Source organism: Colius striatus, chromosome 6 (genome assembly GCF_028858725.1).
Source record: "Colius striatus isolate bColStr4 chromosome 6, bColStr4.1.hap1, whole genome shotgun sequence".
Lineage (NCBI taxonomy): Eukaryota > Metazoa > Chordata > Aves > Coliiformes > Coliidae > Colius > Colius striatus.
The window spans coordinates 42,770,170-42,783,800 of record NC_084764.1 but is presented as its reverse complement, the minus strand read 5'-3'; the positions used below and the strand labels follow the sequence as shown (position 1 = coordinate 42,783,800).

Below are 13,631 nucleotides of genomic sequence, written 5' to 3'. Positions count from 1 at the left end.
ATACACCTGATTGCAGTAAAGCCAGACCTTATAAAGGAGATGTTGGCAAAAATGTCCATTGTTGTTGCTTTCAAAGCTGTTGGGTATAAAAGGATATTTTGCACTATGAGGAAGTGTGAAAGGTAAAAGAAGGTGATAGTGAAGCAGATGAGGGCAGTGAGGTTTAAGGTCCCTTCCAAACCCTCCAGAACTGCTCCATCTGCCTCAAGAAGGCTGAAATCTGTGGTGGGTTTCAGTTTCAGCTCCATGTAACAAGTTCACTTTTGTCAGTTGTTATTTACAGCTTGGTTATTTCAGCATCTGAACAAGAAATGCAACTATAGCACCAAGTAAAGCCAAAATCTGGTTTACTTTATGATATTAGTGTACACAGAGTAACCTTGCATCTGAGTTTCTCCCCACCTAGAGATCAGAATATACTCCTTGGCTGGGGATAAAGGGGAAGGAAGTTGTTCCCAAAACAGGACTCAACTGAAGGTTGAATGTGCATCAAAAGGACATTTCTCTCAGACTCAAAAATCTTGACACTTACCACCCATCACTATCTGCTGCATTCACATTCACACCAAAATCAAGCAGGAACTTCACTATGTGGTGATGGCCAGCACACACTGCGTTATGCAAAGGTGTAATACCTTCATCATTTGGTTTACTGGGATCATCAACCTAATCCAAAGAGAAAATAGTTCAGCACTTGGTTTTCCCCCCCCCCTCTTGAGCACTTAAAAGAAGTTGCCCCTGTTGAGAAGCTCACCTCATATATGATTCGTTGTACAAGATCAAATTCTCCCTCTAAAGAAGCATCTAGGAGGAGGGCCAAGGGGTTGAACTTCACTCTCAAACCATGGCCTGTTCTTTCTGAGTTTGGTTTCTTCAGGTTGGTACGTTTTGTCTGAGTGGAGATGAAGGTTGGAAGGCATCAGTCATTTCAGGGTGCAAAGGTATTAAATGGTGCAGTTGCTTTTTAACTAGATGAAGAATCCCATCCTCCTTCAGTGGTGATTAGAGCTATGAAAATGCTGCTGTTAAAAGTCTCCAAACAAAAGGCTGGCTATCTTACCAGGTCTTAGTCAGTTTGAATTGAAGGCAGCGAGGACAAGACACAAAGTACTTAAGTCACTCATTTCTGAGCTATCTTAATTGTATCTAATATAAGCTGAATGTGTTTCTGGTGGATTGTCTGAGACACTGTTTGCTTAGCCTAGAAACTATGGACACAGTTAAGTGTCACTTGCTGCTCAGAGTCTTTGCCTTCAATTAGCAAAGGTACCTGCTGTAGATCTGTCCTGAACAGCTGGGAGTTTGGCTGGGAAAGAAGAGTACAGAGCATTAAGCTATTTAATGTGACACTTTAGCTGGTGTCACCAGAAGCAGCATTCTCAAGATGTGAAGCACATTCAAGTGTGGTTTGAGAATACTGTGAATTCATGGGCATGTATTTCACATGTGTCCTTATCACCTTCCTGAAGAAAACAACCCAAACTGTCCTTAATGCCAGCTTCTACAGAATGCTTTTAGTCTCTGGCACTCTAAAGATCTATTTTCATTTATGGCCCTATTTCAGTTTGGAAAATAAACCTCTCACAGTAGGAGGATCTGTTGCTAGCATATTCCATTCTCCCAGGAGTATCCTGGCCCGCTGTGCTCATGGAAAATGCACACAAGGCCCTGCACACACTGCAGTTAAGTTGTCAGAGCAATGCAAGGTCCCTGCACCAATCAGGAAGTGGAGATATTCCCTGCAACCAATGGTAAAGTGAGTTGTATCAACAGCTAAGAATAAAAATCAGTTTTCTCCCCATTTTCAGTGCTCCATATGCTGTAGATTTTGGTAATGACAAGTACTGAAAAGATCTGGGTGCAGCTGGAGGAGGGACTTTGCAAGCAATTCAAATTATGCAACAAGCCCCTTAGAAAAACATTTCTGCCAGAAGGAGTCAGCTGTGTTGCTGCTGGTATCAGCCCTGGTCTCACATCTCTGCTGAGCAGGGAAAAGGAGTGCACTCCTCCCAGAGCAGCTATCTCAGCTTGGCTGCAAATTCCAAAGCTCCCCCCTTAGAAACTAAGGCATTGCTTAATTTCATACAAAACCAAGTGTTTTAATGGAATCTCAGATTGCAGAGTGAGTTCTACAACAACAGTACATCCCAAAAGAAGCCCTACAGCCTGAAGCACACACACAACTCCCTACTGCCTATCTTCCACATTCAATAGCTACAACAATCAAGAAAGGAATCCATCAGAATTGCCCTTGGAGCCCTCCTGGTTTTCTTTACTATGATGAAACTAAGTGCAAACATACCATTTAGCATAAGCTTACCAGCTTCCAGTTGGGCTTAAGCACAGCTAGTTCTATAGTTCACAAAGTTGTCTTTTTGCTTTGTTACTTACTGGAGGAAGCAGAGGAGGAACAGCAGGTGGCAAAGGAGCTTCATCTTCCACTGGAGAGCTGACCTCGGGCGTGGGGCTGGGTGACTGTTCAGTGGAAGGAACTATAGCAGGGTTGTTGTTGTTATCTTCAGTCGTCTCAGATGTTTGATTTGTGGTTTCAGTGCTTATCAGTTCCTCGGTAGCAGGAGAAGGTAATTCATTATCGTTGGCATCTGAGGAAAGGGGCGGCTCATCAGGAAGAGGAACTGTAGGGTGCACGGAAATAGGCTCTTCAATATTGCCATTGGTGCTGGTGTTACCATTATCAACATCAGCTAAGATGCCTATGAAGTCCTGGGGATTGCTTGGCTGATAAAAAGGAGCACTTTCTATTCCCCCAGCAAGGGTATTAAAGCGCTGATAGAGCAGTTTTTGTATGTTTGGCCCACTGGGGCCTTCTGGCTCAGTGATGGAACTGCGCTTCTTCAGCGGCCGAGGAGCATTGGCCAGTTTCCTTCTCAGGGCTTCAAGGTCAGCGTCACTTTGATATCGTAGGGGTGAATGCACAATAGGTGTGAGCTTAGTAGGGCTGAGGGGGCGAGGAATGTTTTCCACGTTGCTGTTTTCACTGGGTGGTGGAGCACTTTCCAGTTCTTGATCTTTCTCAGAGACCTCAGTCTGAGGCTGTGACTGTGGCTGTGAAGAAGTCTGGGCAGGCAAAGAACCATGAAGGAACGGCAGGGGTGAGGGAGAAGTTGAACCAGATTGTAATACAGGTTTTCCATAAACTGAAGAAAAGAAAGATGGGGAACACTTTAAGAACTGTTCTCAAATAACAAAATACTTGCAAATGAATCCTGTATCACATGTCTCTGTTGCTAATAGCTTGACACTAGTACAGTGACAAAAACCCCCACAACACTGGAACCTATCACACCAGAAACAAATCCGTGTCAGTGATGGTGATACTTCTTACAGGCTACAAGTAACACCTGGAACGTTCTTCCTCTTTCATAAGGAAGCAGCAAGAAGAGAAAACCCCTCCTCTCTAGTTTTTTGCAACTTGGTACTGGAAGTACTGCTAGAGCATCCAGACCGTGTTGTTCTAATTGCATCTTGGTTTAATACAAGGTAACTGAACGTATACATGGTTATCACTCCCAAAATAGATGAGATCATTTGTCTGTTGTGCTGCATGCCTAAAAAAAAAATCACAGGATCTTAAGGGCTGGAAGGGACCTGGAAAGCTCATCCAGTGCAACCCCCCTGCCAGAGCAGGGCCACCTAGAGTAGGGCACACAGGGACTCATCCAGTTGGGTTGGAATGTCTCCAGAGAAGGAGACTCCACAGTCCATCTGGGCAGCACCTTCCAGTGCTCCCTCACCTCAACAGGGAAGAAATTCTTTCTTCTGTTTCTTTGGAGCCTCTTATGCTCCAGCTTATACCCATTGCCCCTTGTCCTATCATTGGACACCATTCAGAAAGTCTGTAGGTCTGAGAGAAGAGGAAAGGTAAGTTTTTCCAAACCAATATGGAAAATAAACTAAGCCCAGTAAGTAGATCAAAATGGTCTATTTCAAAAGGAAAAAAGAAAGCAAAATATTTTCTACCTGCTTTTACTGACTTATTCAAGGTATTGTACACAGCCTGTTGGTAATTCTTTGGTGGTGTTGCCTGCTGAAGATACATGGAGTAGATGGAGCTGGAGTTCACCGTCTGCGGCCCTTTTCTGGGAGACTGAGGTCTTGATCCTTTGTCAGCTAGAAAAGGTCTGATTGCCACAGTTAAAGGGAGTTCTGGCCTGCCATCTCCTGGAAACAAGGGGGGGCCGGAGGGTTGGTAGGTAGGGCTGGGAGGCACGGAGATTCTCTGCTGGATCTGCTGGGAAGAGCTGGGCTGATGGACGTTGCTGGGCGGCGGGAGCGGAACAGGTCTTTGTCGATTCGTCATGCCGGTGCCAGGTCTGGGCAGGCTGCTGTCCTTCCTTCTTTCTAGAGAATTTGTGGAGCCTGTTCCTAAGGGAAGTGGACTTGGATAGGTCCCATAGTTTTGAGACAACTGCTTGCTTACACCAGGGACTGTTGGTGGCACCTTGCCCAGGTCAAGACCCTAGGTAAGAACAAAAACCAGTGTGTATCACTTAAAGTCTTTGCAGCAGGAACACTCCTCATTCAACAAAACATACAAATAACCTCATGTGACAGCAGAGGAGTCATTTGTGTTCCTCATCCTAGGTATGATTCTACCTGAATTTGTCACAAAACCTCATCATACTTCAGACAGAAGCCAATGTTTAAAGGCATCCTCAGCTCTAATGCATTAACATGCATCCAAAACTATCTGCATACCTTCAAAGCCTGAATAACTGTGTTCTGGATTTCAGTATCTAGTTGATCATGTACTTGAAAATATAGTATGTGGTAACAAGAGTTTAACAAAACTACACAGAGACAAGGTCTTTAAAGATTACAGTCTGAAAGAATGTCTGATGTACTAGAACACACATCAGTGCAGACTGACACCACCTGGGACTCCGTCAGGGATGGAGCTAATGACTTCTCTTGTGAAATTTAAGAGTGCACTGAAAAAGTGAGAATCTACACCAAGGAAAAAGAGTACTGAGGATCTGAATTAGAAAGCTAGGAAGGTGGGTGAGATGATTACATGAAGCAAAGGGAAAGGAAAGAGGAGACCAGATATGTAAAAGAACAGAACGTAATGTGAACTACTGAAGCTGAAAAAGAAAACTCCAAGCCAAAACCCACCAAACTGTGATGTGGTAAGAACAGAAAGGAACAGGAGGAATACAAAGGCAATTTTATTTAAGACTTATACAATAGTCATGAGCAGGGAAACTGGATGTGTATGTAGCTGAAGCGAGTTCAGCTGTGGAAGCCAAAGGTCCACAACTTCAGCAAAACAGATCTATAAATGTATCAGAGATGAAACCCACCAGTTTATCAGTGCTTCCTAATACTGAAGTTGGCAAAGGCTGGCTGGATATAGTTCCTTGTTTTAAAGCAGTATCCATGCTTGATTCTTTCCAGTCTGTGTTGGAGATCTGAGGGGGTTTCACCACAGGGGTTGAGCTCTGTTTAAGTATTGGCCAGTTTCCATCATTAGCTTTAAAACAGACAAAAATACAACATTTAAGATAATCCACAAGGAAAACACCACCTGAAATGCCATAGTTTAGATGACAACAGGATCAATTTGATTGCAGTAACGAGACAAATCACTATTAAGGTTTGATTCAGAAATCAATACTGAAAGCCCAATCACCACATGCTGTTTGTCACCCTGGGACATGCAGATTGCATTGACCATTTCTAGAGGGGGGAAAAAAAGAGGGTTACAATTTTGGGTTGAGTGTTGCACATCCTACTATTAGAAGGCAAACAAGTTCAGAACAAAAATCCTCACAGAAACACTTCATCAATGTATTTCTTTTAGTACTATGAGGAGACACTGTCAAATTATGCCAAATGTTAAGCCTGTGTAAGCTCTCAGTGCACTGCCTCCAAATTTAAACTATGGTGACTAGATTCATTCACAGGATCCAAAAACTCCTTTCACCAATGGGGTGGGACAAAAAAGTGGCAGCTAACTTACCTGTTGTTTTCCCTCAACATAATCACCTCTATCAACTTCTTTAGAATTGCCCTAAAGTCAGGTAACAGATTCAGCTCATGAGATGCTACAAGTTGTGGGCTTTTATCAGATGTAACAAAATCATGCCCAGCTGCACATAAACTGAGGCAACAAATCCTTAATGAAGTCCTCAGTGCATTGACATGTTACTTTATTAATTGCATGAGCCCATTTAGTTTCTGTTCTCTAAGTAAGCAAGAAAGCTTTAATAGCCTGATAATTAGTTCTGGTTTATAGTATCTAAATAGGTCCTTAGTTAGATTTGCCTTTGAAAGATTAAACTTGAGGTTTCTCTTACTCTGAGGAGATCAGAAGTCATTTTACCTTCCCTATTGCCTGTAATCACCTTACTGATTAGCATCAGTAAAGCTGACATGTAACAGGTAACTAACTACACTAGAGGATAACAGCTACAATAGAGAGGGGGCTTCTGTGTGTGTAGATTTACTGAGATTCCTGGACCTCACAGTAAGACAACATCAAGTGAAAATAAAGAGATTTCATGGCAAAATTTCCCATTGCATTTCAGTTTTAAGCCCCCAGAAAACAGACACAAAGCTGTATCTGGAATCCTTTGACATCCTGTCTGGTATAGCAGAGAGTCTAAGAATAAGCTGAATAGGAAGGCTCCAATTAAAGCGAATTTGACATTACCACTGCTTTCCATCCTAAGCCTTACCCTCTTTATTGAGTATCCCTTTTCTTCCCCTCACCCTGGAAATGACAATCTTGGGACTTCTTAACAGTGATCACCCCATGTTTTCACTTCATGAGTATAAATTCACTTGACTGGCTCAAACCTATTTATAGGCTTGTTAAAATCATGGTGGTTTAGCCCCGGCTGACAGAAACCAACCTAAAAAGTCAGGGGGAAATTGTAGAGCTCTGTGGGTTAAGATAAGGACAATTTAATAGATGCATCAAGAAGAGTGTGGGAAGCAGGTCAAGGAGGGTTCTGCTGCCCCTCTCCTCTGCTCTGGTGAAGCCTCATCTGGAGTCCTGTGTCCAGTTCTGGGCTCCTCAGCTCAAGAGGGACAGGGAAGTGCTGGAGAGAGGCCAGCACAGGGCCACCAAGATGATCAGGGGACTGGAGCATCTTTCATACGAGGAAAGGCTGCGGGACCTGGGGCTGTTTAGTCTGGAGAAGACTGAGGGGAGATCTTATTAACATTTACAAATGTCTAAATGGTGGGTGTCAGGAGGTTGGGACATCCCTTTTTTCTATAGTAGCTAGCAACAGGACAAGAGGTGATGGGATGAAGATGGAACACAAAAAGTTTCACTCTAACATAAGAAAAAACTGTTTCAGTGAGGGAGCCCTGGCACAGGCTGCCCAGGGAGGGTGCGGAGGCTCCTGCTCTGGAGGGCTTGAAAACCTGCCTGGACACGTTCCTGTGTGACCTGATCTAGGCGGGACCTGCTTTGGCAGAGGGGTTGGACTGGATGAGCTCTAAAGGTCCCCTTCAACCCCTATGATTCTAACATGCTGTGTTGTAGTAACCTTTCAAATTCAGATCAACAGTTTGAAGTCTGAGATCTAACTAATTTGGAGCAAGAGTATTTTTGTGGTTGGTCAATTAGATAGGGTTAACACTTCCATATTTTTTTTACACAGAGGATGTAGTACACAGTCCAGAAATCACTTCACACTTGCAAAGTGCCAGGAAGTAAAGGAGTGAGGCCTGGCTTCAGCATTGGCAACATCCAAGAACTGGACATGCTGGGGTTTTTGTTTGGTTTTGCTTTTAACCATCTGCTTATCAAGAGGAAGACAGAAAGAAATGACTATCAGTCAGGGATGACTGTCACTTTGACCCTAAATAATGGCAATTTTCCCAAGTATGCATTGAATTAACATTTACTGTACAAACCACACAGATGTTCCATAACTCCAGTAAGATTCAGTGAAACTTTGATTTGAAAATCAGTGAAAGATTTGGGAACTGATTTCAGATAAACATGCAAACAACTTTGCCACAGGTTTAAGAAAGCACTGAAAGAAACAGATGCAAAAAAATCACAGAGAGTTTCATTATCTTACCTGCAAATACAAGCCCACACTCCTCTATTTGAAGGATTACAAAAAGTTCTTGTGTTACTGTCTTTCTAATTGCAAATATTAGTATGTTCATCCCCAGATTCTGAGATAACAGACTCCAAGTAAGTTCAGACTATCTCTCCTCTCTCTAACTTCCCCATTTCTAAACATCTGAATGTGACTGCTCCTACTTTCATGTCCTGGCAAACTTGCCACCTATCATGCTACTTTCTTTTATGGATTCACCTCTCAAGTACTCCCACAACTGACGCTGAACCTCATGCACTTCACTAAGCTGCTCTTGCAATCTGCAGGTGCAGGGTAAGCCAAGCTGCATCTGACTTCTGTGACACTCTTGCCCTTCTGATGGCAATGCCCTGAAAAGCCTTCACTAGCTCTTGCACTCAGCCACCTCATTTCAGTCAACTGGCTGCATTTTCCGCTCTCAAGGTACCCTCTTGTCTGCCACTTGTAAGATGACCTAACGCCCAGTGTATTTCAATCCCCACCAATCCCTTTGGTATTTACATAAATAAGACAGTGATATGCAGACACAAAAGTTTTTGTGCATTTTCTCTGATTTTACCTACAAACTTTTTGGAGTCTGGATCCAGGGTACTTACAAACAAGTGATGTGGAGTCTCCTTCCTTGGAGGTTTTCAAGACCCACCTGGACATGCTCCTGTGCAACCTCATCTAGGTGGGACCAGCTTGAGCAGGGGGGTTGGACTGGATGATCTCTAAAGGTCCCTTCCAACCCCCACCATTCTATGATTCTATGAAACCAATTGTAGCATTTTTGTCCAATGGCAGTCTGACTGGGACAGAGGGAGCTTTTATGCCAACTCTGAGGCTAGTGCAACATGGAAACTCAAAGTTTCCCACAAAGTAACTCAAGCTCAACACAGGAACATGTCCAGGTGGGTTTTGAAGACCTCCAGAGAAAGAGACTCCACACCCTCCCTGGGGAGCCTGGGCTGTAATCACAGTAATTCATGATTACCATGACTTTCCTAATAACAATTAGAAAATGTCAAGTTTTGATGAAGAAATTGCATCCCTGGTACACGACTCCAGTACTCCAGGGATGAATTTGCCGAAATCTGTTTCCCTCAAAGATAAAAAGCAACTTCTCCACAGTTTTACATTTCAACAGCATCTTGTGCATGCCAGACCACCACACGAGTTCTAAAGATGCTGTTTAATATGCATCTGTATGCAAGAGCTCAGATGACCATATTAAAAGCTGAGTTCTTAGCTAGCCAGAGATCTTCCACAGGACTCACAGTGCTGGGTGTCAAAGACAGTAGGTGCCAGGCGGATGACATTGTGAACAGCAGACTGGAGAGAAGTGGGAGGTGACAGAATAGGATCCACTATTATGTCTAAATCAGAAACCTTCCAGGTGTCTGGAGATTTTTTCACACCCCCACAGTCTGTCTCTACCGGACACACCGAGGCAGATCCAGTTACACAGAAAAAGAAAGAAAAACAAGTGGTGGAAAAATTATAACAATGACAATGGAGAAAATAGAACAGGAACACTCAGATAATGAGAAATAAAAAGCATGACAGTTGAAAACAAATCCTCAATTTCTTTTCTTCCTGGGAACATATAAGCTTTTCCTTACATACATCTATCTTTATAGGACTCGATTCAAGTACACTCAGAGTAATAAACACAACATCAGTCTTGGGGTAGAACAATTACTTGTATAAAATAAAATGTTATCATTCAGAGATCTTGTGACCTCCTGAGACAGGTCTAGAAGTTGAAATGTGTATCTTCTGAGGTTGATATTTACAGTACAGTGAATTATTTTTGGTTGTAACCTTATTGTGAAGTTATAAGCTGTCCCTTCCACTATGTGGAAGAAAAATCCATATCTCTGAAAACAAAACTGTTGCACATCTGTCAATTCACCCTGTAATTAAACATCCCATATTCTTCAGAGCTGGCCACAGAACCACAGTGATGGGGGCTGTACAGCCTTTGAATTAAACTAAAGGTATTGTAGCATCACTAACATCAATGGAAAAGACTGTTGGGGTTTTTTTCAAGTTCTGTTTGGAGAGTTTCACTTCCTGACTTTGGGTGTTTTGGGAGGCACTTCTGTCATTCTTTACTACAAACTGTCTTCCCTCCATCTCCCCTTTCCCCACCTGGAAGCATGCTGCAAGTTTGGCTGGAGTATCTGCTTTCCACTACTGGAATGTGTGTGAATATTGCAGAAGATTTTGCTCTGCTGGTCATTGCTTCTCTCATTTTTAGATCCCTCCTAGCAGACTAAGTAAACTAAGCCCTACGGTTCGACACATGGGATAATATATCTTTAGTTGCGTTACGTGTGTTTTCCTGGCTAACGTTTCTTAACAACTTGCCAGAATGACTTAAGGCACAAATGTTATGACCTGCTACCTTTAATCTCCAATAAAAATCAAACAAATAAATAATCTTATAATGCAGATGGTATCATTAATTATGGGAGCCAGTTGTGGGCATCAGGTTCTGGGGAGTACTCTGGAACAGAAGCTCACTAATGCAGTCAGAAAGAGTAAACAGCATCAATGCTAAGGTTATACCATTTCAGAAGTGCTTCAAGCACCACAGATTCTCATGTCTCATCTGAAGCAAAAGCCTCCCCTAGCTTTTATTCTGCTTTCCTACTTGTTCTCCTTCTGAGCAGCAACACTATTTTCACTAGCTTTGTTTTACCTGACAAAAAGCAACATCCTGTAAGTACTTGTTTATAATATAGTTTGTCATAGAGTTGATTTTGTTATTGTATTCGAGCACATAATTAATTGAAAAGCCATTAAGGACTGAATGTGGAATCTGTGAAAGAACATGTGTTCCCTTTAGCAGCATACCAGCCAAAGAAAAAACTCATGGGAAGAGGCAAAACCACAGCACATCAAATGACTAACATCCAATTCACAGAAGGGTATCAAGACATTTAGAACTTGCCTGTTCCACCTACAGATTATGCCAATGTTTGGTCTCCTAAGATTATTCCTTTTCTTTATTACTCCTTTCCAAAACACCACACTTAAGTGCTTACCAGATTTTGATCTTCCATGCGTTGAGCTAGAAGCAATGGTGAGAGACTGTGGTTTAACTGGATCGACTGGTACAGTGTAAGTGCCAGCACTTGGAACTTGGATGTAAGGTCCTACTGCTGCCACCCTTCCTGAAGCACTCAGGGATGACTGGGGTGATGAGGTTCCATTTATACGATTCAACTACAAAAAGCAAATCAGACAAATTCAAGTGTGAACTTCCATTTAATCTAGGCCATTTCTGCATGAACAGGAGGTCTGAATTTCATCACCTAGAACCATGCACTGTGGCATAAGGCCTTAATTATTAAGTTACCACACTCCATGCTCCCACAGAAAAAAAAAAGTAGAAAGTACAAATTTTATTCCCTAAAATCAACACCTCAAAAATTAAGTTTCAAATCCACTGCAGGTATATTTCTTGCAGCAACTTTTACTGTGTGCAAGGTCTCCTGCATTGTGCCGTTCTGAGGCAAAATGGTTTCAAATGAGTTCCTAAATGATCAAATATGTATGGGATTTTTTTCTTTAAAGCTGTACCTTCAGCTAAGAATATATATGGAAATCTAGAACTGATCTCTCTAGTCATTAGATCAATGGTTCTCTCATTGCTTTTCAAAGTTCCAGCTATTAAGACTAACTTGATCGGACCATTTATATCAGTTTTCCTTATTGGAAGATCAATATGTTACAAACCTCAAACTTCTTTTTATGCTTTCATGCTTTGAAACACAGCTCATAATCATATTTTTCCTTCCTAGAAATATAAACTACTACAATTTTTAGTATAGTATGGTCTGTGCCACACAGAAAATGAAGAGGAAATGCATTCTGTCTGACAGTTTTCTGGTATCTGTAGAAAACCTTACGATAGCTTTAAGAAGCCTGCTACACTTCAAATGGATTGTTTAGATGTAATGGTATCATTTGGCTGAAAAAAAGTGGGATTCTAGGTAGTTTTTATAGGCTCTTGATAAACTAAAGCGTGGCCCTTTTAACAGTTTATCTTACAGGAATGTTTTCTTTTTGACGTGCCTCAACTTTTTTCTTGTACAGCCGTTCCCGCAGCTCATTGATTCGCTTGTCCATCATGGCCACCTCCATATTGCGTTTGTTTAAGAGTTCTTTCTGCTGCTGAAGCTTGGAGTTCTGCTCCTGGTTAAGCCTGTTACGAATCTTCAAAGAAAAGAAAAGAAGAAACAAAAATAAACACCCCACTTGTCAGGACTGTAGGTTCATTCTGTCTGTTGTCAGGTTAGGTTTTAATACAGTGTTAAAAAATTCAAAGCACTGGCAACTTGTTCTGTGTACCAATGCAGCTTGGGGTATGAATTCTTAGAGAGTAGTACAGGGGAAAGGGACCTGGGGGTTCTGGTGGGCAGCAGGATGAGCATGAGCCAGCAATGTGTCCTCTGGCCAAGAAGGCCAATGGCATCCTGGGGTGTATGAGAAGGGCTGTGGGCAGCAGGTCAGAGAGGTTCTGCTCCCCTTCTGCTCTGCCCTTGTGAGAGCATATCTGGGATATTGTGTCCAGTTCTGGGCCCCTCAGTTCCAGGACAGGGAGCTGCTGGAGAGAGCTCAGTGCAGGGCCGAAGAGGTGATGAAGGGAGTGGAGCTTCTCCTCTCTGATGAAAGGCTGAGGAAGCTGGGGCTCCTCAGTTTGGAGAGGAGGAGAGTGAGGGGTGATGTCATTAATGTTCACAAAGCCATCAAGGGTGGGTGTGAGGAGGATGGAGACAGGCTGTGCTGAGTGATGGCCAATGATAGGACAAGGGGCAACGGGTACAAGCTGGAACAGAAGAGGTTCCATAGAAACACAAGGTAAAACTTCTTCAGTGTGAGGGAGCACTGGAAGGGGCTGCCCAGAGGGGCTGTGGAGTCTCCTTCTCTGGAGACTCTCCAAACCCACCTGGAGGAGTTTCTGTGTGACCTACTCTAGGTGGTGCTGCTCTGGCAGGGGGGTTGGACTGGATGAGCTTTCCAAGTCCCTTCCAACCCTTAAGATTCTGTGATCCTGTGAATACAATGTAAATCTACAGCTATCATCTGAATAGCATCTTTCTGTTACTTACCTGCAGCTCTTGATACAATTTCTTTAATTCCACTGCTGCAGGTCCTGTCATTTGTCCATTGTAAGATTGAAACCCATTCAGTTTCCCTTTCCTTAAATCCTCCAGTTGCTGAGTAAGTTGATCCACTTTTAACACTGCAGCCTGTAGCTCTTGCTGCTTTTCCTGGAACATGGCACTTATGTGCTCAATTTCAGTTGCTAAAATTAACAAGAAAAATGTAATTAAAAAACCCCATTTAACTGAAGCAGAAGTTGTTACTTTTTTCATTCTTCAGGTATTGATAAATACAATATACTGGTTTTCAATTTAGTGCATGTATAAAATACATAGGTGTTGGGAATTTGATAAGAGTCATAATATTTGCTAATAGCTGGAGAACAGACTTACTCTGATTTAATGAAATGCCTGACAACATTAAACAAACAAAAAGTTAAGTCAT

The 13,631-nt window shown here is 42.5% G+C and overlaps 1 protein-coding gene across 7 annotated transcripts in view; it reads right to left on the bottom strand.

The window, feature by feature from the left end:
* The window catches only part of PPP1R13B (protein phosphatase 1 regulatory subunit 13B), a 70,535-nt gene that overhangs the window by 3,751 nt on the left and 53,153 nt on the right, over positions 1–13,631 (bottom strand). For 4 of the 7 annotated variants that reach the window (XM_061998899.1, XM_061998901.1, XM_061998900.1 and 1 more), the window contains exons 7-15: positions 13,193–13,389; positions 12,132–12,296; positions 11,123–11,303; positions 9,347–9,502; positions 5,325–5,494; positions 3,982–4,480; positions 2,392–3,158; positions 755–892; positions 533–666 (exon numbers count right to left, since the gene is read on the bottom strand). In XM_061998899.1, coding sequence (XP_061854883.1) covers positions 533–666; positions 755–892; positions 2,392–3,158; positions 3,982–4,480; positions 5,325–5,494; positions 9,347–9,502; positions 11,123–11,303; positions 12,132–12,296; positions 13,193–13,389 — 2,407 coding nt within the window. The remainder of the gene's footprint in view (positions 1–532; positions 667–754; positions 893–2,391; positions 3,159–3,981; positions 4,481–5,324; positions 5,495–9,346; positions 9,503–11,122; positions 11,304–12,131; positions 12,297–13,192; positions 13,390–13,631) is intronic. The other 3 variants (XM_061998898.1, XM_061998903.1, XM_061998904.1) reach the window with 3 other exon arrangements.